The sequence below is a fragment of the Ostrea edulis genome, chromosome 8 (assembly GCF_947568905.1).
Source record: "Ostrea edulis chromosome 8, xbOstEdul1.1, whole genome shotgun sequence".
NCBI lineage: Eukaryota > Metazoa > Mollusca > Bivalvia > Ostreida > Ostreidae > Ostrea > Ostrea edulis.
Genome location: NC_079171.1, coordinates 38,482,879 through 38,510,177, shown reverse-complemented (window position 1 = coordinate 38,510,177; position 27,299 = coordinate 38,482,879). Strand labels below are relative to the sequence as shown.

The 27,299-nt window shown below is 37.0% G+C and overlaps 1 protein-coding gene across 1 annotated transcript; it reads left to right on the top strand.

Moving 5' to 3' along the window:
* Positions 1-556: 556 nt before the first annotated feature.
* On the top strand, positions 557-21,822 carry LOC125663196 (DBH-like monooxygenase protein 2). The gene is made up of 9 exons (XM_048895499.2): positions 557-676; positions 6,948-7,190; positions 9,614-9,743; positions 11,413-11,511; positions 13,420-13,599; positions 13,833-13,990; positions 14,568-14,811; positions 16,104-16,200; positions 21,240-21,822. Exons 1-9 carry the CDS (start codon positions 557-559, stop codon positions 21,820-21,822), a joined length of 1,854 nt encoding a protein of 617 aa, XP_048751456.2.
* The last annotated feature ends 5,477 nt before the right edge of the window (positions 21,823-27,299 follow it).

Here is a 27,299-nt window from a genome sequence, read left to right as displayed (position 1 = left end):
ACTATTATGTTGATTTAAATCCTTCATAATTGTCCATTATCCTTTTGTTAAACATTGAATTCCTTACAGAAAAGAGAGATCGCCTCTTCAATTATTACCTGTCCAAATCTTGTTGACAAGGTTATCGTACTCCGAAAATGATTCCTCCCAACTCCTCTTACGATACTACAGAATCCACATTTGATTTGAATGTATCATTCTGAGAATTGGGTGTGTATCATTTTGGTAACAACCCCTTCCATAAAAAAGTCGTTTATCATCTAAAACATTTTGAATAAAATATAATGAATAAATATATAAAATAAGAAAGAAAAAATAAATAAACCAAAGATTACTAATTACAACATATAATAAAAAAATTGCGAATATTTGTCAGTTCTTTCCCCTATTTCAGACATAGGTGGCGCAAGACGTCTAGTTTACGTCCTTGTTGACTTCCGGTGTACATAAGATTTATGAGAGAGTTTAAGGTTTTTGTTGTGCAAACAGGGAGCGGGGGTAGAATTCTCGAGAAAAAAAGCTTTTAAAAAACCCAATTGGAACATTATCATCAAATATGCCAGCGACAACGATCGTTTTAAGTTCCAATCAGCGTCGTGCGCTAGAAACACCAGTCTTCAGTTCAATCCGACTTCACAGATACCAGATGACGACTTTGTTGCAGAAAGTATTTACGGTGAGTTAAACATTTGGTCTGTAGATCGTAATATTCTGCATAAATATTTTATGCTGAAATTTTATATATTCTTAGTGATACAATCATCAATGATCTTATAATTCTATGTCATTTAAAAATTAATTTTAGAGCTAACCAAGGTCGTCAAAATATGAATAAACACGGTTGCTAACAGCAGTCTGCCCCCCCCCCCCCCTTCCATCATCACTCGATACGACGACGCGACTGTAATGAAAGAGTGGCTATAATCAGACTTTAACTGTAAGGCAGTGAATATTCCTAGGTCTTGTTTTCGTTTTTGATGGCAGGATTGTAAATTAATTTCAACACTTTACTTTCATTGCTAATTTTGTTATAATTCAAAAAGTGTTGTAAAATATTGTTTGAATTTCAGGGAAAACGAATCTTCAATACCGATGACATTAATCAAAATATGCGATGAAATTGTCAAACTTTCATAACTTATCAAAGTTTGCATTATCGTGGTTATTTTGTTATGTCATGTTGATCAACTGACCCACGGAAGTACAGTCCAATACGTCAAAGAATGGAACACCAGTCCTATAGCCTATTTTAACTGTTGACGCAAACGAGAAGAAAAATGCATCTCAAGAGATTAAGATATTTCTAAAAAAAATTTTAGAAATAAAGTTTGAATCATATCCACTTTTATCAAAATTAAATGCAAATCCATAAAGCTATAAATTTCTCCAAGTGAAGTAAATACAAATTTCACTGTCATTTATACAGTACAATGTTGTGTTTATAATAAAAGCCATACATAGGCCTCTTGTTCATTGTGGTTTTTATTTTAAAAAAAAATCATTGCATTACATTTTCCAATATTCACTTGTAACTTCCAATCTGAAGTATGAACATTCAAATTGACCTTCAAATTAAAAAGTGTACTACATTTGTTAAGTGATGTATTTTAGTATTAAATCATGCATATCAATGAACTGTCATGGTACATATAAGCAAGATACATCCTTATACATGAAAGTAAACACGAGTCAAATTATGTAGGCCTACATCAGTTTCCTGCAACAACATGGACAAACGTCAATTGTATACAACCATTCCTACGCGTTCAACGCAGAGTACAACCAACTCATAGTATATCAATCATAGTATATGGATGGAGACATGAATTTAGAAGTTGAAAGAAAGCTTGAACTTCTGTCTTAAACTTGTAATCCAAATTGTAATATTCAATTAAAATGTAGAAACTCGAAATTTTGAATCATTATTGTACAACTAGCATTTGGGGTAGTAAAATTTATTTGACCTGTCAATTTTTATGCTCTCGCTTGCCCTAACAAAAAGTTAATCGCAAGGACTGTTTATCAACCGTGACGTCATCACGTAAGTGATATAAGTTAAAACACGCAAATAAACTGTTAAATGTGAAGTTAGGGGTTATGATATATGTACTCTATATACATGTATACCTTCTCTAGGGTGAATTTTATTTTATAAAGAGAATTAGTTATACATATACATTTACTACACAGTTTAACAGCTTAATAATAGAAATTCAGAGACATATGGATATATTTAATAATTGATATTCTTAATCCTCGAGAGAGAGAGAGAGAGAGAGAGAGAGAGAGAGAGAGAGAGAGAGAGAGAGAGAGAGAGAGAGAGGGTGGGTGGGTGGGTGGGTGGCGCATCTTAAGTGTTTTAAACATATGCAATTCAACAACTTATAAAGAATTATGATGTATTGTATACTATATATTCAACAAAAACTACTGTTTAAGCATGTAAACCTAATCACGAACTAGTTTATAGTGAAAAACGTTCAATGTGCATTGAATGTCTTTATTTACTCGATGTGACAGAGAAAATTCGGTTGCAACTGGAACTCTCAACGTGCTCTCCTTTCCGCCCAGAGTCTTGCATTGCGTTTTCAAAGTTCGTATCTAAGCGCAGTGAGGTCCTACGAACCGTAATCCCTCTTCGTTACTAAATATTCAACAACTTTCTAATCTAAACGTGTCTTTCCGACGCTCTCTTCAAATTATCACACCGGTAATTGTCCAATCAAAATGAACTTAGTTTCTAATCTAAACGTGTCTTTCCGACGCTCTCTTCAAGGTATCACACCGGTAATTGTCCAATCAAAATGAACTTAGTTTCTAATCTAAACGTGTCTTTCCGACGCTCTCTTCAAGGTATCACACCGGTAATTGTCCAATCAAAATGAACTTAGTTTCTAATCTAAACGTGTCTTTCCGACACTCTCTTCAAGGTATCACACCGGTAATTGTCCAATCAAAATGAACTTAAATTCTAATCTAAACGTGTCTTTCCGACGCTCTCTTCAAGGTATCACACCGGTAATTGTCCAGTCAAAATGAACTTAGTTTCTAATCTAAACGTGTCTTTCCGACGCTCTCTTCAAGGTATCACACCGGTAATGTCCAATCAAAATGAACTTAGTTTCTAATCTAAACGTGTCTTTCCGACGCTCTCTTCAAGGTATCACACCGGTAATTGTCCAATCAAAATGAACTTAGTTTCTAATCTAAACGTGTCTTTCCGACGCTCTCTTCAAATTATCACACCGGTAATTGTCCAATCAAAATGAACTTAGTTTCTAATCTAAACGTGTCTTTCCGACGCTCTCTTCAAGGTATCACACCGGTAATTGTCCAATCAAAATGAACTTAGTTTCTAATCTAAACGTGTCTTTCCGACGCTCTCTTCAAATTATCACACCGGTAATTGTCCAATCAAAATGAACTTAGTTTCTAATCTAAACGTGTCTTTCCGACGCTCTCTTCAAGGTATCACACCGGTAATTGTCCAATCAAAATGAACTTAGTTTCTAATCTAAACGTGTCTTTCCGACGCTCTCTTTAAGGTATCACACCGATAATTGTCCAATCAAAATGAACTTAGTCAATTGTAGTTCCATATATTTAAAGAAATATTTTTTTCCTTCCGCGATTTTTCTCATTTCCTCTTCTTCTTTTCTCTTAATTTTTGCACCCCTGATTAGGAAATTTTGTGTAATTTGTAGACATAACCAAGTGTATACAAAGGAACTATTTGCTGTTGGTAGCTGAGGCTACTTCCTGAGGTGTAATTCGGCTGTTTACACACACGTGAAAAACACGTGGATTTGAGGGTAGTCTTGTTTGCGGGTAATTTATTTTCGAAAATGCCGCGTAGGGTGGTGTTTTTCTTGTGTCGGCAGACGAGATAGGTAACATAGAACGTTTCTGACTGCGTTATTCGGCATCAATTCTGTAAACTGATATTTAATGAATTTTTTTTCCTCTATAGTAATATATAGTGAAAATAATTACCGGTGTGATACCTTAAAAATGAGGTTAGAAACGCCTTGGACGTAAACGGATCGTGCGCCACCTGTAATCAAGGGCGAGTAATTTGAAGTTTTATTTGCCAATGGCAATGGTAATATGATTGATTGTGTATTGTTTAACGTTCTTCTCGAGAATCTTCCACTCATATGGAGACGTCACCATTGCTGGTGAAGGGCTGGAAAATGTTGGCCTATGCTCGGCGCTTATGACCATTGAACAGCACCTGCTGTGACACGTTTTGTTTGCGGTCTCATCCGATATTCAGTCGCCTCTTACGACAAGCAAGGGGGCACTGAGGACCTATTCTAACCCTGACCCCCAAGAAACTAAAACATTTTGAATCTAAATAAAAAGAATAGATAAAAAACAAACAAACATTACTAATTACAACATATATTAAAAAAATATTGATGATATGATTGATTGTATGTTGATTAACGTCCCTCTCGAGAATATTTCACTCATATGGAGACGTCACAATTGCTGGTGAAGGGCTGCAAAATTTACGCCTAAGCTTACGGCCTTTGAGTAGGGAGAGATTTTTATCGTGCCATATCTGTTGTGACACGGGACCTCGGTCTTTCTGGTCTCGTCATCCAAAGGAGCGCCCCATTTAGTCGCCTCTTACGACAAGCAAGGGGCACTGAGGACGTATTATAACCCGGATACCCTCGGGATTTAATGAAAATAGAATACAATTTCTTTGAATAAAATTCCCAGTCAATCTCCCAGTGTGAGAGCATGCATTATTCATCTTTATTGTTCACCCTTGCACGATAAGCCAATTGATGCGACATCATCGCCGAACAGGGTCCATAAATGATCGCTAAAGACATGGTCGATATTTGTGACAACACAACGTCAACAGGCATTCTTACGGCAACGTCACTTCCGGAATAGGTTTACTGCTGCCGCGACGACGACGAGGCAAAGAATTGGACACCATGGTAGGGGAATTCACCGTAGAATAGTTTCGTAAATATTGAAAAATAGGATTATCTGCAGGATACCTTACAAATGTTTATAACGTAAACCCTGTGGGCCCGACAGCGGTTAAATTAACGCCAAAATTAGAAAAAGGTCTTGTTTTCTGATTAATCAGCATCCAGCGTCAGTAATGCGGGCGACAGAATACGAATTCGCCGATGTGTGCATGAACGCTGCTAGCAAGTACTTGGTTGATGTGAACGAAACAGATTGGTCGTGGTTGGAGGAGCGATTAACACAAAATTTCAATCCCAGTTGGTCAATCAATTAACTGCACAGTGGTATATAGACGGCGTTCTGCAGACAGTTTTGTCACCATTGATTCAACAGAACAGACTAGGCAACAAATTAATTTTTCAGTAGGACAATGTTAGATGCTAAAATCTACACGGATATTGGTATTTTGCGGAACGGAACCAGAAAATGGTAGCAACTATTTCAACTTGTTAGAAACCTCGCAAATTTCCAGTCCCGTATAGGTTTTACTTGCTACTATTATTTATACAGAACTTTTTATATTGAGCCCGATTTTTTTCATTGGCAACTCCGCCTACTTTCAGAGTGATCGATTAATAAACCGAGAAGAAAGGTAGCTTCAACAGAAGAAGGGGAATACAATGTGAAATTAATTAGCAATTATTTTGCCCCCCCCCTCCAAAAAAAAAAAAAAAAAAAAAAAAAGAAAAGAAAAGAGAGAAATCGGTGTCTTACGATGTTTTTAAAAAATGAGAATAACTGAATGACGACAGACTACTTGCAGATGTAGAATAACACTTTTCGATGTGTTCCGTTCCGCTAGGTACTAATGTCCACACGGGTATTGGTATTTGGCGAAACGTAAATAATTGTGGCAAATAAAAACCCTTACGAGAAATAGTTGCAAGCATTATCTGGTTTCATTTATGTAGAAAATTTTTAATTGACCCCGATAATGTTTTCCATTGACAAATCCTTCTACTTTCAAAGCGATCAACTAAAAGACCGATGAAAAAGAAAGAAAAGGTACATGCAACTAGAAATATGTTATTTTGCAACAGGAATAGGATAATTATGACTGTATAAAATATCAGTAAGGGAGAAAGAGGAGAAGAAAAATGGAGAAAGAGAAAATCATTGTCGATTATTGATACATTTAAGTATATTATGACAGGGAGAGAGAAAAGAAGAAAACTGGAGAGAGAGAGAGAGAGAGAGAGAGAGAGAGAGAGAGAGAGAGAGAGAGAGAGAGAGATAATATGCTATTATAATATTAATAGGAGATTTCATGACTGTATATCACATAGTAATATGATCACTTGTAGCTGGAGCTTGACTCGAGCTTGTTTCCGAATTATATAACTTGGATATATGTAAAACTTACTTACTTAAAAGTAACTGACCTCGGTCATAGAAAGTACACACGTCATTCTTAAGCAATATCGTCCGTCCCAGTTTTTCACAACTTTATACCTACAAATATTGCCTTAAGGATTTAACTCTTTTAAAGATCCGACTCCCGAGGTCGGTTTATTTACTTTTACACGGTCTGTGCCTCCACGGCAAACTGAACCCGATCGCAATTTAACTGAGTGGAGGTTCGGTTATTTAAAAAACGAAGTCCAATTTTCCGGCCATTCAAATCACTTTTATTCAGGATGGGAAAAGGGTAAGTTTGACCTAGATTTTAAGTTCATCTTACGAAACGCTGAAATATTTAATAACGGATTGCTAATTTCTCTCAAAGTTTTTAATTAATTTCTTTTACCTCTTTGTTTTGATTTTTAAAAACTTCTTCTTAAACTTTTAATTCGTTTTTGAATCGTTTTTGATGTGTTCTGTGAATGAAATTGCGAAATGATTCTACAGAATCACATTTGCCTGAAAATAGTTTAATATTCTTTTTTTTTTTTTTTTTTAATATTTTTCAAAGGAATTTGCTAAGAGACTTACATTTTATCCATGTTTTGTAGCCATTTATCTATAAATTTAACGTTTTTTTTTTTATTTATTATTATTTCAGGCTGTGTTTGTGTTTAGTTTTGCTCTTTGGGATTTCTGAGGGTTTCAAGTTTTTCCAAACAAAGATTCCAAATGGTGATTCCGTACCACATCCCTGTAAGCCAAATTATCTCTGGCACGGGGTAGGTCACAGGAACGAACTTGGAGGCGGATCAAGAAATCCTTTTGGCGAAGATTTTGATGCTGCCGGAAAGGTAATGCTTTTAACCGCTATATTCTGCATCATGATGAGTGGTGTCAAAGCCGTTAAAGCACCAAAATGTACTGTTTTAAGAGTTATGACATTGTGCCCAGGGCAGCATTCGAACCGAAATTTAACATATTTTGTCTAACATCACTAACTCCAAGTCTTTGTTGACAACGGCGGATTTAAGGGGCCGGGGCCCCGTGACCCCTTTTGTGACCAAAAATAAAAATTACTAGAACAACCAACAAAATTATAAAATTTGACTTTATAATTACAAACGAGTTCAAAGATAAACAATTCAATCATTTGTTGTTATTTATTTTATCCTATATGAACTATAGATAAAATAACTCGTAGAAATAACCTTAAAAGCCTCAAAACCCTGGATCGACAGGGCCACCAAGACCCCCCTCCGTCACCCCCTCCCCCCGTTAAAAAAACCCCAACAACAACAAAACCCGGATCCACAACGTAATGATAATTATATATGAAATGTAAGTCATCTTTTCTCTTAACCAAGAAGAAAAAGAAATAAAATGGGTATGTAGCATTTGTTCAGTTCTGTCGTTCACACTTCAGAATGAAAACTCAAACCAATCAACCAGAAGAAGAAAATAAGACAGAAACACACTAAGTAGTAATAAATGTCTTGTCTTGTGGGCCACATAAACACGTGATTTATCCAGACTGATTTCTTTTGTTTTTTTTTAATAATTTTTTTATTTACAAAATTTTCACTTCACACATACACTATTGCATACATATGGGAGATAGGTCCATGGATATTTTCACATCATATTAAATTCATCTTAAAATACGAACTCAATAACATTAACTCAAATACTGTCTAAATTTCATAAATACCTTATTCTTTTATGCAAGTATATGTGTGATGTAAAAATCTGTTTCAGGAGAGAGAGAGAGAGAGAGAGAGAGAGAGAGAGAGAGAGAGAGGTACATAAGTATTATTTTCTTGGTAACAGATTTTGATAACTATAATAGATCTAGATATAATATATATATTGATCAAACACAAAAAAAAAGAAAAAAAGCACAAACCTATTTGATGAAAAAGTACATATAGACCTACCTACTAATAAGAAAGTTTTACATATTCTCTGTCAGTGAGTTTCATATTCATCATATCTACAATTTCGTAGCAGCAAGTACTTCTCAACTACAATTCTGTCCGTAACTATTTTTCTAACCGCATATCTCTCTCTCTCTCTCTCTCTCTACCTACCTACCTATTTACCTATCTATCTATCTATCTATATAATATGTACTTGCGGACTCTTTTGATATTTACAAGAGAAAATATATTGTTTTACTATAAGCAAAATCAAGTTTTGAACTTTATACACATGTCTATTACAGTATTTACCAAATAGTACAGTGAACTTGTCAAAATTTACAGGGATATGAAACTGTTTTAAAATCCGTTCAGACAGGACGAAATTTTGATACCAACATCACACCATACCTCCTTTATTTGTATGCAATCGAAAAAAAGATGTTCTGATACGAACACCTCAAACTGGTTAAAAACAACATTCACTTTAGTACATTTTCACATGAAAAGCTCTTTGATCAAAATTTTAAAAGAGTAAATCTCGTGAATTAATAGGGGTCGGAATGTGGGGCGGCTGCCGTCTCTGTGTATGTTTTATCACCTATGGTTGATTGGTTACACTATTGACCCTATAGCTTTTACAATGCCACGGAAGAATGCTTATTATACGGTCATCAACTCAATCCACGTCCGAAGATCGGTTATTTAAACTGGGTGTCCATGTGATATACTGGCGATCCCATTTTCAATTGCAAGACTTGTTGCAGACAATTGTAAGCAAATTAGACTGAATTTTCTGCTTTATTTCAAGTTTCCGTGTGTTTGTAACGCCATTTCTTTATTTACGACAAGCGTTACATTTTTGAGGAGGTGAAAATGAAGTCAAGTGTTTATGCTAATGGCGATGTGACGACTGGTAGAAGAAATCAAGGCAGATGATTTATGCCAACGCTGAAGTGATAATCGGGGCAGAAGAATAATTTTCATTCAGCATTGAAATGAATAATTGATAATAACAGGCATACATTGTAGAGTTTTTTTTTTATTTCGTGAGTTAGCATGATATGGTAAATAGCAATAGGGGTGTTCCGTTGTTATATGATATCAGTTCCGGTGTCGTCAGGTATCAGTTCCATTGTCGCCAGATATCAGTTCCGGTGTCGTCAGATATTAGTTCCGGTGTCGTCTGATATAAGTTCCGGGATCATCTGATACGAGTTCCGGTGTCGTCTGAAACAAGTTCCGGTGTCGTCTGATAAGTTCCGGTGTCGTCTGATATAACTTGTGCATTATAGATAGAGTCATATTCATACTTTGTTTTAAACAAATTGAATATATTCAGATACTTCTCTTTTCAGACATGGACCCCCGAGTTGTGTCGAAAAGACTCGGACGAAGACGGCAAAAGTAATGGAGAAGAACTTGGAGATCCGAACTGCGTGTGGAAGGAAAACGCTATTCCGGATAAGAACGCTTTCTCACATCCTGGTAAAATAAATAATTGTCTCCCATTTTCGTTAATGAACTTTATTCTGAACAATCATTCACACCCACAGACACTCACATAGGTATTCCATTTATCAATTATTTTCAGTTTCATTGAACGTATATCTGTTTATATGTCTGTCATAAGTCAAATCATTGGTCCCCTCTTTAAACTTCCGCCAATCGTAAGTCTTATCTCTAAATATCCACCAATCATGTCCTGTCTTCTGAAAATCTGTCAGTCATATGTTTCATCTCTAAAAATCCAATAAACATCTGTCAATTGAATGTCTCATTTGTATATACATGTAATTTTCTTTCTCTGGGAAAATAATTTTGTTTAATTTTACGAAATCAATCATACATCCAGTGCCCCCCAGACTTTAAACACTGCGCTTTTGTTGTTTGTCCTGATATCCGTCGTCGGGAAAAATCGTTTCTGCCAACAAACATGCGCACAAACAAAAAAGAAATACTCTTAATTAACAGAAATACTCTTAATCAACAGAAAGTTGAAGAACAAGATTTTCAGGATCCAAATAAACTGATAGACATTGAAGGTACGCTAGAAATTTTAGACAATAAAAAAATACGTCACACGTTTTCTCAGGTGCCCAGTTTTCCTTCCATACAAATTACCCCCTTCCCCTCACCTCAACAGCTGTGCAAAATCAAAACAAGAACATCAATGAACTACATCCTTATGAAGTTTAAAGACTAATTGTACTATGTAAAACCGTGTCTACTCAACTAGTCTGTCTCCGTGTATTGTGTAAAACCGTGTCTACTCAAGTAGTCTGTCTCCGTGTATTGTGTAAAACCGTGTCTACTCAAGTAGTCTGTCTCCGTGTATTGTGTAAAACCGTGTCTACTCAACTAGTCTGTCCCCGTGTATTGTGTAAAACCGTGTCTACTCAACTAGTCTGTCCCTGTGTATTGTGTAAAACCGTGTCTACTCAAGTAGTCTGTCCCCGTGTCCCCGTGTATTGTGTAAAACCGTGTCTACTCAACTAGTCTGTCCCCGTGTATTGTGTAAAACCGTGTCTACTCAACTAGTCTGTCCCTGTGTATTGTGTAAAACCGTGTCTACTCAAGTAGTCTGTCCCCGTGTCCCCGTGTATTGTGTAAAACCGTGTCTACTCAACTAGTCTGTCCCCGTGTATTGTGTAAAACCGTGTCTACTCAACTAGTCTGTCCCTGTGTATTGTGTAAAACCGTGTCTACTCAAGTAGTCTGTCCCCGTGTCCCCGTGTATTGTGTAAAACCGTGCATACTCAAGTAGTCTGTCCCCGTGCACTGTATTACACCATTTCATGGAAATTTTATAAATTATGTGATGGATTAGTGGATCAACGAATTGCATATATTCTATTTAGTTGATCCATGGATTATATTGTATTTAGTTGATGAATGAATTGTCTATATTCTACACCTCTGGTGTGTCCAGTGGGTCTGTATTTGCCAAACTCTCTATTTTGTATTGTTTATAGGAATTATGAGATTGATCACTGTTCGTTATATCATCACCTTTCATGAATGACTTATATATATTCTATTTAGTTGATCAATGACTTGTATGTATATTCTATTTAGTTGATAAATGATATATATATATATTCTATTTTAAAAGTTGAGCAATGCATTCTATGTATTGTATATGTTCTATATTCAGGAGTATGTGAACCTTATGACAGTGACATGTGTCGAGCAAAAAACACGTGGGTGGAGTGCGACCTACAGCCATTTCAATGTGACGCCATAAACCAACCAGGTCAGTGAAGAACCTTCCACTGAATGTTTACTGTAAGGATGGAAGTGAAAGTTTCGTTTCAAAATACAAAATTTTAAAACCAATTTATTGATTAAAGAGACGCTACAGCTCATTTTCCACATTTTAATAAAGTGTTTTTTAAAACATGTATTGATAAAATGATAAAATTGATATCGATACTGACAATTTTGAACAATTGGGATGCATCAATTTACTCTCAACTGCGCTTTGAAGATCGTTCGGAATTCAAAGGTTTCTTCATTTTGACTCGGACTTTTGAATGCTTATTTACATCACGTGGTTTTGAATGACAGCAAAGGTGTTGTGTAGGAAATTATTTAAATTCCCCTTCAAGGGGGTCCACGCTCACCTTTCAAGTATAAGAGTATTCCCTGCTCCTTAAAATAAGTAATTATATAAATCATTTTTTCAACAGAAACCCTTCCATGTTCCCATTGACCGATGTTTTACAACTAACACGTGTCGTGTTCAGATAAAAACAGCACTTACTTTTAAAAATAGTGTCTTCGCAGCTAGTCTCAATGGCAGATTTAGGGGGGGGGGGGCAGGATCCCCCCTCCCTTTTTACGCCACAGATTGTGAATGAAAATCCAAATTTTGCACCAGAATGGCCGATTACTGTGGCTAATCTTTGACTTTCTCACCCCCTTCGGAAATCCTAGATCCGCCACTGAGTTACATGGGTTTCTCCGAGCTCTTTGTTTTCCAACGGTCAAACTGATACCATGCAAGGTAAATTTTATTTCACGTATGAGTTTTATCTCATTCTATTTTTACCTCTATTCTCACAGAATCTTTCAAAATTCTAGATCTATCAACTACACTTTCTCTCACTGGATGACATGCTGCACTGTTTACTGTCTATGCGCATGCGTCTGAAGACTGAAAGGAGGAGACTCGATATTTTTTGTATAGGCCATCAAAAAGTATTAATTTTTACGTTAAAACGATAATTTTTAAATTTAGATAAGTGTTATTTTCGCAAAGTTCATACTTTCAACAATGTAACAAAAATAGAGAAAGCGCTAGGAAAATTGTCATTTCATGATTTTTGCGCAAAATGAGCTGTAGTGTCTCTTTAAATGTACAGGCTTAGAATCTCGTAGACCGAAATCAATCGGCCCCCTTCACGCTTTTATGTAGGCAAACATGTTCGCGCGGGTTATGTATTTGCCATGCTTTAAAATTATTTGCGGATGGAAACTAGAAACATAAAACAATCGCGCTACTCCAAGCCATATTGCCTACTTAAAGATACTCGTTGACAGTCCAATGAAGAAAAACATTTTACAGTTTACGTTGACCGAAAGATGGGGAAAACATATGTGGATACAAGATTTTTCAGTTTATTACTATTGTTCGTTTTGGTTAAATGATTCGCATAATTTGAATTAAAATCGGAGATGTGAGCGCATGGGTCCAATCTGTGACATTTCACGCGCAGTTGGTGAAGTCTTTATATGAGCGAAGCATTCTCGAAAGAGAAATACATGTAAAACAAAGCATAAAAAGAAAAAAACCTTTATTTAAACAGTTTCAATAAGGAACCACAGTTTCTTTATAAGTCACTTATCATTGCCCTCAATACATGCAGATATTCTGCTTCAACATCTGACAATTTTATGTCTAAGATACCTGATCAATATATATAATTTATCTGATCAAGATATAGGGCTTACGGTGGATGTGACCGATCGACAGGGGATGCTTACTCCTTCTGTGCACCTGATCCCACCTCTGGTGTGTCCAGGGGTCCGTGTTTGCCCCACTCTCTATTTTGTATTGCTTGTAGGGGTTGTGAGATTGATCACTGTTCGTTATCTTCACCTTTCATAGGTAAAAACACGACATATCTTGTATCATTTTCCTGATTCTCTTTTATTTTAGAAGTAAAGAATGTCACTCTAAGGTACCCACCCACCCCGGTGCCCAGTTTGGAGACTAACTACTTCTGCATGATCTTTGAACTTCCCCGAGATGGCGATTATCACATGATTGCCACCGAGCCATACATTGACAATGAATACGTCATGCATCACATCCTTCTGTTTGGGTGTGAAACATCAGGTGAGATGTAGGTTTTTTTGCCGGTCCCTCGTGCATTGTATAACAGCTTTGATACATGAAAAATATGTTGTTTTACCTACCTGCCTCCCTCCTTACCTACCTACCTATATATACCTACTTACCTACCTACCCACAATAAATTATTTTTAAGATTTATCTATTTATCCGCATGGTCGTCTTTAAAACATTGTATTTGTTGTATCAATGAGGATTTTGGGTATTGTTTTCTATAGTTACCGAGGCAGAATCGGTTCCCACTTCGTGCGGTATGGGATCGGGGAATTGTCGGACGATCATCGGGGCTTGGGCCGTGGGTGTCAAGGGTGAGTGTGCACATGACGACGTGGGATTTCGGATAGGACAACAAGGCTTCAAATACGCCATGATGCAGGTAACTACGCTACTATAGGTCCTTAGATCTTAACGTGTAATATAACACAACTAATTCGTGCATATACTTTTGGAACCTTCGCATACGTCAATCATATAACCAATATTGGGTAGCTTGTCACATGTATCTTTGCAGTCCCTCAAAGAATTAACAGAGGCTAAAGCGATTTAGATGGCGTTTCTGTGTTTTATCAAATATCCATCAATGTTTCGATTTTTGATACTGTTGATTGCACAGAGTGTGATCCGATTTTCCGGTGTAGTTTTCTGATTCCGAATCAATATCCTCTGAAACTGATGACGTCACAATGCATCAACACAACGTTTCTTTGGTGCGAATATCGACCGCGTCACAAATAAAACTGTGGATATAGGAAATAAATGCACTGTATATGTTTGCGGTTTTTGATAATTTAGAATACGTTTATTATCTTAAGGAGATATATAATTCCTATAGTAATTTGATCCTCGTTGACAGCCGCGTGTCCTTTGATCTGATGATCCATGCCTGTCAACTCTACGTGATCCGACTCTTCGGATCAAATTACTGTAGTAATGCTATACTTTTATATCAACAGTTTCATTGGAACAACGTTGAACGTCGCTCTGATTACGTAGACAGTTCTGGAATGACGCTGTTCTATACTCCAAACAGACGCCCTAACGACGCCGCCATCATGATGGTAGGTCAGGAGTACCTGGAAATCCCACCCAGTAAAGAGCGCGTGGAGGTGGAAGCCGTGTGTAGTGCAGACGATACGTGGATGGCTCTTTCAGGCCCTGTTTACGTCACAAGGGCCCTCAATCACATGCATTACTTAGGTATGGTTTGGTTTTTATTATACATCAATAGAATTTACTTTGTCAGTAATTTCTTCAATGCAAAAGATACCTCTATGTTTGGCATAAAAAAGAAAACAAGAGGCCCACAGGCGTTATCGGTCACCTGAATATTAGTTATAAGTATCACTTATCTTTCTTTTAAATGCCCTCGAAAGTGATAGTGATATAATATATGTACCAGTAACACGATATGACTACTTTGAACCCATCCTAGAGTAAATACCATGGGGTTGCGAAATTTTACAAGTTTAGTACATCCCTTTCTGATTTTCCTAAATATGCATTTAGTTTTTATACTACATCAGGAAACTTCAAGAAGTCTTTCAAATGATAAAGAATATATAATCACTAAAATAAGTTTGGCTCAACCATGGAACAGAACACTTACCTCTAGGATCATGAAACTATTTAGTTTCAATTTAGCAAACCGCCGCGGTGGTCTGGAGGTTCAAATCCCGGCCGCGACTGACCTATTAAGTAAAACACGTTTGGCCCCTCCCTGGAGTCAGAACTTCTACCCCAAGGATGAAGAAATTTACAACTTTGGTAGAGGCCTTCCTGATCTACATCACTGTACATTTAGTTTTTCTTCCACATGTGCGGTTGTAGAAAACAAATTTTGCAAATTGGTCAATTTTTGTCCTGCCCATAAGGCCCAAGAATCCAGAAATTTACAATTTAGATCCCCTTGTCCAAAACATGCGTGATACCAAATTTGAAAAGAATTAGAATGGTAGGCATCAAGAAGTTGAAAATGTTCCATTGTTTACATATTTGATAACTGATCATTTTACCCCCACCCTCATATCACAACCCCTACCTCTGGGATAGTAAAATGTACAGATATGATAAAGGACTACCTGTTCTTTCTAAATATTCATTTAGTTTTAACTTAGTATCAATAGCACCAAAGAAGATGTTATTTAAATGTTTTACACAGAAACACTATATTCCAAGCAAGTTTGACCCCGCTCTGTCACAATTGTGACAGAGGCCTTCCTGCTATACATCGCTATGCATTTAGTTTTTCTTACACGTGTGTAGTTGTAGAGATGAAGGTGTTTAAAAACTGGTCAATTTTTGACAGTTTTTGCTCAGGTCCCAGAGGTACAGGAGTTCTGACATTTTCAATTTATGTCCCCATTGTACCAATGATGCTTCATGTCAAATTTTAAAAGTACGGGAATGGTAGTTATCAAGAAGGAGTTAAAAATGTTCAATTGTTAACGCAGGCACATGATCTAACATTTTGAATTTTGAAATTATTTCAGGACGAGAACAGTACATGGATCATTACAGAAATGGAGTCAAAGTCAACAGTTTTACGAATGAGCCCGACTACAGCTACGATCGACCTAGATTTCTAGAGTAAGAAAACGTTTGGATCTAATAAATTTCAAGGAGGTTACGTTGATAACAATTTAATTTACCAATGCATCGGGTAAAATGCTGTCTGAACTGTTTCATACCAATCAATTTATGTTCCTTACACACTGATATAGACTACGGATTACTCCGTTTACCCGTCCAAGATATAGGGCTCACAGCGAATGTGACCGGTCAGTAGGGAAGTGTTTGCTCCTCCTAGGCATCTGATCCCACCTCTGGTATGTCCAGGGGTCCGTGTTTTCCCTGGTGTTAATTTCGTATTTTTTAAGGCTGACCACTGTTCATTATCTTCACCTTTTTATCCCATAAGGCTGAATTACTCTGGACGTAACGTAACGGATCCACGAATTCAATGTTAAACTTCTGTACGTTTTGAATAAAAATATCTAAAATACTTCTATATGTAGAAACAATTCCCTTGAGATATAACCTGAATGGAATTTCAAAATCTTAAGAATCCGCAACAAGATGTTCACATGCCTTATGATTCACATGAGTACTAGTGAAAAGTATCGCTACTCCCAAGGACTATGAAATCTAGAAAAAACTTCCTGTTCTCAATATCTAAGCTAAATTCTAATGTTCAGCAACAGTATAAAAACAAGATGTGTTCTTAAGACTTCAATGCCCACAAAAGTGCATACACTGATGAAAGGGCCTCCGTGGCGTAGTGGTTAGATCATCACGCTTAAAATCACACAGCCTCTCATCTCTGCTCGGCGCGGGTTCTAATCCCGCTCTCGCCGGTAAGTGAGAAAGTTTCCCAGTGTACTTTCGGAAGATCGGTGGTCTCTTCCCAGGTACATTGTATATGGGTTCTCTCTTCTACCAATAAAAATTGGGCGCCACCATATAACTGAAAAAATGTTGAGTGTGGCGGAAACATCAATCGACATACACTGATGAAGGGTGTCCTAACCCTAACCCTGATGTACCGGTATATTAATATTAAAAGATATGATTAATTTCGACCCATCCTAGATTCAAAACCCAGGGTTGTGAAATTCGCCATTTTTTGTACATCCTTTTCTGCTATATAGATTTTATACAGTATCAGCAAACTGAAATAAGTTCTTCAGATCGTTATGATAATTTTGACACCACCCTAAAACTAAAAACCTTACTCCTAGGATCAGGGAATTTACAATTTTATCCCTGTTCTCGACGCTTACGGCCATTGAGCAGTGAAGGGCATTTAACGTGCCATGGGACATCCGTTTTTAAGGTTATTTTCGAGTACCCGTTCATACCTGATGTCGAGATTTTGGCGATGGAATATATTGTCACTACCTGTTTTAACGACTTAGGTCTGTTGCGGCTGGAATTTGAACCTCGGCCTTTCCCATGCGGGGCGAACGCTCTATCCTCTAGACCAACGCGGCGGTAGCACTCAAGATGTTATTTAATTGTTTTACACTAAAGATGTTATTTAAATATTTTACACATAAACGCTATATAGTAAGTTTGGCCCCACCCTGGGGTCAGAACCTCTGCCCCTGGAATCATTAAATTTACAAGTTTGGTAGAGGTCTTCCTGCTTTGGATTATTATTTATTTATGTTTCTTAAACATGTGCGGTTCTGGAGAAGAATAGTTTTGAAATCTGGTCAATTTTTGCCCCGGCCCTAAGGCCACAAGGGGTGTAGGAATTCTGAAATTCCAAAGATGCTTCATACCAAATTTAAAAAGAATGGAAATGGTTGTTATCAAGAAGTTAAAACTTTCTATTGTTCACACATTCAATAACTGGCAATTTTGGTCCCACCCTAATACCAAAACCTCTACCCTGGGACCATCAAATTTACCATTTTGGTAAAGGACTACCTGCTCTTTCTAAATATTCATTTAGTTTCAGTTTAGTATTAAGAAGAAATTATTTAAGTTTTTACACATTAACACTATACAGTAAGTTTGACCCCGCTCTGATGTCAGAAACTCTACCCTGGGAATCATGAAATTTACAATTTTGGTAAAGGCCTTCCTGCTCCACATCAGTATGAAAGGTGAAGATAATGAACAGTGATCAATCTCATACCTCCTTTAGGCAATATGAAATAGAGTTGGGCAAACACGGGCCCCAGGATATACCGGAGATGGGATCAGGTGCGTAGGAGGAGTAAGCATCCCCTCTCGACCAGTCACACCTACCGTGAGCCCTATGTCGTGATCAGGTAAACGAAGTTATCCGTTGTCAAGAACGGCCTAACAATCAGTAGGAAACACGTCAGACAGTTGACCCAATGATAGGTTGTATTGGCAAACTAGATCGTTATAACGACCATAGAAATTGCGAAATGCTGACTTTAAACGAGAGTGTTGGAGCCCCCTATTTAGTTTTTCTTACACATGTGTAGTTGTACCTGTAGACATGACGATTTTTCAGAATTGGTCAATTTTGGGCAGGTTCTGCCCCGCCACTAGGGCGCCTGGGGTGCAGGAGGCCTTAAATTTGCAATTTAAGTCCCCCTTATTCCAAAAATGCTACGTACCAAAGTTGAAAAGATTTAGAACAAGAGGCCCAAGGGCCTAGAATCGCTCTTCTGATAAATTGTACAACCCCACCATTTCTATTCTTAGCCTCTTAGTATTCTAAATCTTTAGTTAAATCCTAAGAATTCAAAAAAGTAGGTCAATGTGACCTACTTTTTGGTTTACACATTTTGAGAACCCAAGAAATATCAACTGACAAAGTTTGATGATTTTAAGCCAATTAGTATCTGAATATTGAAATATAGCTGTCAAATTCCAATCGTAGGTCATGATGACCTATTTTCTGGTCAGCGAACTCCGAACATGAAAGACCTATCAACTGACAAAGTTTGATGACTGTAGGTCAAATAGTATCTGAAATATATAAATATACCTGTCCAATTCCAAAAGTAGGTCAAGGTGACCTACTTTTTCGTCAACACCCTTTGAACATGCAAGACGCATCAACTGACAAAGTTTGATGACTGTAGGTCAAATAGTATCTGAAATATATAAATATAGGTGTCCAATTCCAAAAGTAGGTCAAGTTGACCTACTTTTTGGTCGAAACCCTTCGAACATGCAAGACCCATCAACTGACAAAGTTTGATGACTGTGGGTCAAATAGTATTTGAAATATATAAATATAGCCGTCAAATTCCAAAAGTAGGTCAAGGTGACCTACTTTTTGGTCGACACACTCCATTGACTCAAGATGCATCAACTGTCAAAGTTTGATGATTGTAGGTCAATTAGTGACTGAAATATATAAATATAACTGTCAAATGCCAAAAGTAGGTCACAGTGACCTACTTTTTGGTCGATACACTCCGAAGACTCAAGATGCATCAACTGACAAAGTTTGATGATTGTAGGTCAAATAGTGTCTGAAATATAGTAATTTAGCTGTCAAATACCAAAAGTAGGTCACGGTGACCTACTTTTTGGTCGACACAAACCGAAGACTGAAGACGCATCAACTGACAAGTTTGATGATCCTAGGTTTTACAGTGCCCAAAATATGCATCTAAAATTGAAAATGTGAAATTTGAATATCTGAAAAATTCAAAAAGTAGGTCACTGTGACCTACTTTTTTTATAAATATGTTTCAAGGCCGCAAGATGCATCAACTTACAAGATTTGATGATTCTAAACCTCTCGGTATTTGAAATAACAACTTAAAATATATCTATAAATGATAAGCCATAAAATTCAGAAAGTAGGTCACGGTGACCTATTTTTCAGTTGACGCATTTCAAGGTCCCATGATCCACCAACTGACAAGTTTTGATGATCATAGGCTTCAAAGTGTCCAAGATATGCATCAAAATTAATTTTAAAATAAATACCTGCAAAATTCAAAAAGTAGGTCACCGTGACCTACTTTTGAGACAACTTGACACAAGGTCCTAAGATGCATCAACTGTCAAAATTTGATGATCCTAGTCCTTATAATGACTAAAATATCTAAGATTTAAGGAATTTAAATTTTTTTTAAATTTAGGTCAACTTTGAAGTGACCTTGAGACCATGCCCTTTGCCCCAGGGTAATGTCTTGAACAATTTTTAATCTACAACATATCCTCATCCTTATGTGTAAGTTTGGTGATAATCTGCCCTGTGGTTCTTGAGAAGAAGATTTTTTAGCAACCACTACTTTTGTTTGTATTTTCCTGATTATCTCCCCTTGTTAAAGGGTCACATCCCTTTATTTAGTATGTATGAAAGCCCTTGGGCCAATGATACCCTGTAACAAATTTGAAAAAAATTGGCCAAGGGGTTCTTGAGTTATAGCCCTTTTTCTAAAAAGTTTACGCACACCGCACAAATGGCCATAGCATTAGCGCTTTGAGCCTTTGGCTCAGAAGAGCTAATGATAGTTAAGAAGTTAGAAATATTCAATTGTTAAGGCACAACGGACGACACCAGCCAATTGCAATAGGTCCCCTGAGTTTACTCAGGTAAACTAAAAATTACACCATATGGGATGGAAATGATTACTAATAGAGCAGAATAAGGAGGTCAGCTTTTCGATAATGTAAAACTTATACGGTACCAATTTTGATGCACCAGATGCGCATTTCGACAAGTAATGTCTCTTCAGTGATGCTCAACCGAAATGTTTGAAATCCGAAATAACATTGAAGTTTTAGAGCTATTTTAGGGAAAAACAGTGTGCCAAAAAAGTGGAGTCAAATTCGTCTAAGGATAAGAGCAATGCGTGAGGGAGATAATCATTAATTTTGAAATGAATTTTTAAATTTTGTATCAGCAATTAAATATACATCGATAATGAACGCTGCCGGGATAAATCATCATTCATGTAGTAGAAATGCTGTTGATAATGATATTACAATATATAGATCATAAATTTGCACACCTTTCACGAAATATTAGTATTTAAAAAATTATTCCTTATGGTACATTTATCATATTCTTAATGAAAAGTTATGGGCATTACACAAATCGTCTCTGATGTTGGTTTCTGTAATATGATGCTTGCATGGTATAGCTGAGAGATAATGTATACGTTCTTTTGAATCTACAGGTACAAAACCTCCATTGAAATAAAGCCAGGCGACGAAATTAGAACCAAATGTGTGTTTAAGTCTTCATCGAAATCCGTAACTACCTTCCAAGGCGACGCAACTTCCGATGAGATGTGCTTCGGTTTTCTCACAATTCATCCGATCACGAATGTAAGAGTTCCGTATTGCACAAGCTGGAAAAGTATTTCTTCCTTAAAAATTTACTCGAACCAAGTTATCAACAACTGCGATAGAAATATCTTCTCAAATGCCTCTCATCCGGATATGAAGGAAATCTACCAAAAGATCAATACTCGCTGTCAGCCATTATCAAAATGTTTAGAGGAATGCAAGGAGGTAGTCAAAGAAATCAAACTACATCCTTGTATGGAGGGCGACGTTGGTGAAGCTTTGAAATGGATAGCGAGAACATCCCAAGACGTTGATGTTCTTACGTTCTACTCAAAGATCGAGTCATGTGACCTCGAGCTACTGCGAGAAGAATTGGCCGCACAGATAAACAAAGATACAAATGGCGGATATAACGCTGTTCCACGGCTATTCACCCTCATTTCGTTGTTGTTAGTTTTCTTCCTGGTGTAAATGGGCAATGAACAGTTAATAATTACCATTGAAATATAACAGCAGAAAATCACAATTTTAAATCTTTAGTGTTACACATAATCTATAAAACTGGAGACGTGTATTCTATAAAGTGGCATCGGAGTTAGATTAGAGCACTTTCAGAATAGCATAACACGTACCGGGATAGTTATCGAAATCAGGAATCGGGGATTCCCAAGCCTTGAACAAAAAATTTCTGAATGTAGAAAAGGAATCGGCGAAAATTCACACTTCGAATTTTAGTTTTCAGTCAATGTCAATTATGGTTTCTCTATAGTATACGCTTCTTTACTTCCCATACCTATATTCAGTTTCTCAGTGGCCATTTTCACAAGGCTCCCTCCAACGTTCACTACACAATCATCTGGAAAATCATCTAGACATACGGGTGTACAAACATAGTACAGTGCTTAGTTCTGTTACCAGTCTTATGTTTATTTTAAGTGAATGTTCAGTCATCAACATATTATGTTATAAAGACTGTTTGAATAAAGTTTAGATTTTTTTCATGTTCTTACGCCACAGCATTAAGGTTATATTTCAAGATCAATTTACACCGCCGCGGTGACCGAGAGGTTAGAGCGTTCGTCCCGCATGCGGAAGACCGGGGTCCGAAGACCTAAGTCGTTAAAACATGTAGTGACAGTTCCATCGCTAAACACTCGGCAGCAGGTGTGAATGTCACGGGTCCTACGAGATGACCTTAAAATCGGATGTCCCGTGTTGGAAAAGGTGTGGCACGCTAAAGTACCCTCACTGCTCAAAGGCCGTCAGCGCCGAGCAAAGGCCTAAATCTGAACCTCTTCACCGGTCTTGGTGACGTCTCCATATGAGTGAAAAATTATCGAGAGAGACGTTAAGCAAGATACAATCAATCAATCGCTGAAATATTTCTTCAATGAAAAAATGAAGATAATGATCAACCTGATATGACTCTTAATGAACAGTCAAAATTACGAGTGAGACACCTGGGCACATCAGAACATGTTCCTGCATATCGATTCAGTTGAGTTGTTACTTTGCTATTAACATCTGAATGAAATATCCAAGTGCGTAACAGATGTAGACAACTCTCTTGTGTCTTGTTTTGAGTTCATAAGATATTTTGCTTCGAAAGAATACAAAACCAAAGAACCTAATAATGGAGCACAATTCACGCCCAAGAGAATTCCTACAGAGTGTTGGAAGATCTGATTCCCGAATACTATTCAATGAAAGGTGAAGATAACAAACAGTGATCAATCTCATAACTCCTATCAGCAATATGAAATAGAGAGCTGGGCAAACACGGACCCCTGGGTATACCAGATGTGGGGTCAGGTGCGTAGGAGTAGTAAGCATCCCCTGTTGACCGGTCACACCCGCTGTGAGCCCTATATCCTGATCAGGTAAACGGAGTTACATGTATCCGTAGTTAAAATCAGTGTGCCAAGAACGGCATAACAATCGGTATGAAACACACCAGACAGGATTTGACTTAATGAGAGGTTGTATTGGCAAACTAGATCATTATTTGTTCGTTATCGTCACCTTTAATTAGAAAAAATGGAAAATTGACGATGCAGAAGCTGAAGTCATCCTTGCCACTCTGATTCTAAGCACAAATACTCCAAGTTGATATTGATGCTGGAGTTCTTGTGCATAAATAGACACCAGCCAATCTGTATCATCTGCTCCGCTAAAACGTTTGTGTTAATTCAAAATATCGGACATTTCATAGCAATAATATTACTTAAAAGTTCATAAAACGAAGTTCTGGATCTTTATTTCATTTCCAATTGAAAAAAACATTTTTAATTTGCACACAAAATGGCTAGAATTCCAATAACAGAAAACAAACACATTGCTGAAAGGTGAAGATAACGAACAATAATCAATCTCATAACCCCTGTAAGGAATACAAAATACATAGTTGGGAAAACAGGGCCCCTGGACACACCAGGGATGGGATCAGGTGCCTTGGAGGGGTAAGCGTTTCCTGTCGACCAGTACATGTATATCATATTCAGTGTTCGATACAACTTTTTCACCCTAGTAGTCCAAAGGACTAGAAGATTCTGTATTTAACTAGTCCTGCTAGGTTAGTAGCCAGTCCGACTGTCAGAGGGAGTCAGCAGAGTCCAAAGGGGTGGAGGCAGTGCGGGATGGAGCTTTCTCATATGGTGGCGAGGGACCTACCGCGGAATTTTTTTTAAAGTTTAGAAGCAAAATCTTAGATTTATGTTGCAAAATGATCGGTAGCGATAGCTCATTGGTAGAGTGTTCGCTTCGTAACCGGGTGTTCGATTCCTGCTCATAGCATGACCGCGTCAAATAGAAGACGTTAAGATAAGTGATGCGAATCACTGGTCTTTCAGATATGATCTTAAATATGGAGGTCCCATGTCGCGGTAGGTGTTGACACGATAAAGAACCCTCACTGCTACGGCCCTGAGCACTAAGCAGAGGTCTAAGGTTTTGGTATAAGTACTTCACCTACAACTGGTGACGTCTCAATATAATTGAGCAATTATCGACGGGACGCAAAACAATCAATCAACAATAAGATGCAAAATGGTCTAGTAAACGCATTTAGGCCTTTGATTTTACCGATTTATTTATCAAACCACGACGTTTTGGATGTAAATTATATGCTTGAATTGCAGTGTTACGAGCAGTTTTTCTAAGGGCAAAATTTGCGCGGTTGTCCATTAGGCGTAGTTTTTTAATTTAATTTTCAGTGGTCCACCGGACTATTCCTACATGTAACTGATATTCTTTATTTAATAGTCTCGGGTTACCGGACTAGCGTTATTATTATCCTTCAGAATAATTTAATAGTCTCGGGTTACCGGACTAGCGTTATTATTATCCTTCAGAATAATATAGTCAATTCCATTGGTCGAGGGCTGGTCACGTGGAAGGAGACAATTCGTGATGTCTCCTCCCTCACGCGCATGGTGACAACTGTGTTTTCTCCCTTTAGAAGATAACTTCCAATGGCACAAGCAAGAAAGCTCTATTAAAAATGATTGAAAATATGCGGGATCGTTAATCATAAACTTCAGCGTCAACATTAAAGGTCACAAACAACAATCGAGAGGAAAATATTTCCATTCTAATGCATTTCACTTGATGTTTATGTTTTTGTCTTGAAATACGTTAGGAAATGTTTACGTTTGACGTTATGTTTTTTGCGTCATTCTACTTTGACGTCGCAAATGAAAGCTTTCTCTCGTTAACTTTCTCAAACCTCAATGTTTTGCTTTCGTTAACATATATATCTAATAAATGTATGACATTGAGTATAAAACAAAATAATGTATGTAGTTGAGGATAACATTGACTTCACCCCTCAAAACTATTGAAAAGTTATCGGAATTTCCTGCAGAGAACGTTATTACGAATCTGTTGACGTTTTAAATAAAAAAGGTACAATGGTACAAGTCAATAAGTGTGTGGTAGTTTTTTTAACGTTCAGATTCTTCAGGATAATAAAACTATTATGGACTGTTTAGCAGGGAGACATAACAAATTATCAGGTCTGAGTAGGGTTATCACCCTCGGGCGCATAGACGCTCTCGGGTGATAAACCTACTAAGACCTAATAATTTGTGATGTCTCCCTGCTAAGCAGTCCGTAATTGTATAGTGTCAAACTCCGTATAACTCAAAAATAGAATATAGCAAGCAGACAAAATGAGCCGGTGATTCTTACCTCTCCCAGGCAACTGCCCCTACCTCTGGTGTGTACTGATGACCTCGTGTGCCTTACCCGTAATGTTGTAATCTGTATAGGAGTTATGAGATTGGTCATTGTTCGCTATCTTCACCTTTTCATTATAGTTCTCAGGGATAGAATGTAAAGACCCAAATTCTTAATATAACTCAAAACTAGAGTGAATATAAAATAACAACACAACACAATATCGGGATGTGAACACGAACTAGAGTACCGCCAACGGTACAAAATACAGTCCGCCCGTGAAAATCTAATATAAGCTGTTTTCTTACACCATGGTTTGTAGAACTTGGCTTCAGGTAGTGTCAACAATCATCAGGGTGTGACATACTTTCTTTGCATCGTAAAAAACAGACACATTAGGTGCTCTGTATGTAATATTGTCACTTGGCATAAGATGCATGTGTGCCAAGTTTAATGGTCCTAGGATCAATGGCCTGCTACTATGACCTTGACAAAAAATAGGCATCCTCCACTTGGCATAAAATATATGTGTACCAAGTTTGACGGTCCTAACCCCAACAATTCGGTCTGTATACTGCTACAAGGTTTTCCTACTACGTGATAGTGTGACCTTGACCCTGAAATATAAGAGGAATCTCCCTCTCATGATGATCAAATGTACCAAGTTGAAATATTCTGGATGTAAGGTTCGGTCTGTTTTCTCCCTGTAGAAATGAGCATGGTATGTGTTAGAGTATGATACTTTTTATTGTTGTATTGGTACATGGAAATAATATTGATGCATAGAAATAACATTTTATTTCTTTAAATTCTTTTGACAGATTTAGAAATGATTGATGACCATTTGGCATCCACTTTACCTTCATATATTCTGGATGAGTCTGTTGAGTTAAAGAGCAGTTTGACCAAATCTGACAATGTAACAGTATATAGGTAAGAACATTGTCACTAATTTTCACCTTTGTAATGTGTGGGGGTTGCAAACATACTGTTTGCTTCTTGTGGCTGATGTTTTTTGTTTTGTATATATTAATCGATGATTTTTGGATATTTTATTTTGCCAAGTTTTTAATTTTACTTGTACAACAGGGGAGATCACTTTATCATATTCATGGATTTTTATAGAAGCAATTTGTGCTGCCAGTATTGTCCAGATCTCCCCTTGGCTCTTTTTGTTATCATTATATAGAATGATAATATTTGTTAATTGTCATCTAATAAATGACAATATTTCACACAATACCGGTGTTATGTTATGTTGTTGTTTCATCATTATATGGAACTTTGCCAGAGCACCAATATTACATAAACAGTCTTCTTTTTTCAAAGGATGGTAGGGTGGGTGAGTTTGCTAGTTTGACTTAGATGCTTATAATTATGCTGCAGTTCACAATTCCATTATACACAACTAATTTACATTGAATCACTGCGCAGGGGTTGTTCCCACTTTATCAAGTGACACAAGGATTGTTCCAGAGTGTTATGTAGCAGAGGTAATAGTTCATCACGTGATGCAATTAACAGAAATATACTGAACACACTGTTTACCACGTTCTGTTTTTTCAACACTAATATTTATTTACTTACCAACAGTTATCAACATAACACAATTTTAGCTTTTATTTAGTTACCTCATTTGTTTTACATGAAACTCATGTCTTCTGTTTAACAAACATTAAATTTCCAGTGATTAAAATATATATTTTTTTCATTTGTGTAATTACTTAATCAATCTGGGGTGTTTTTTTTTTTTTTTACACACAAAACCATTT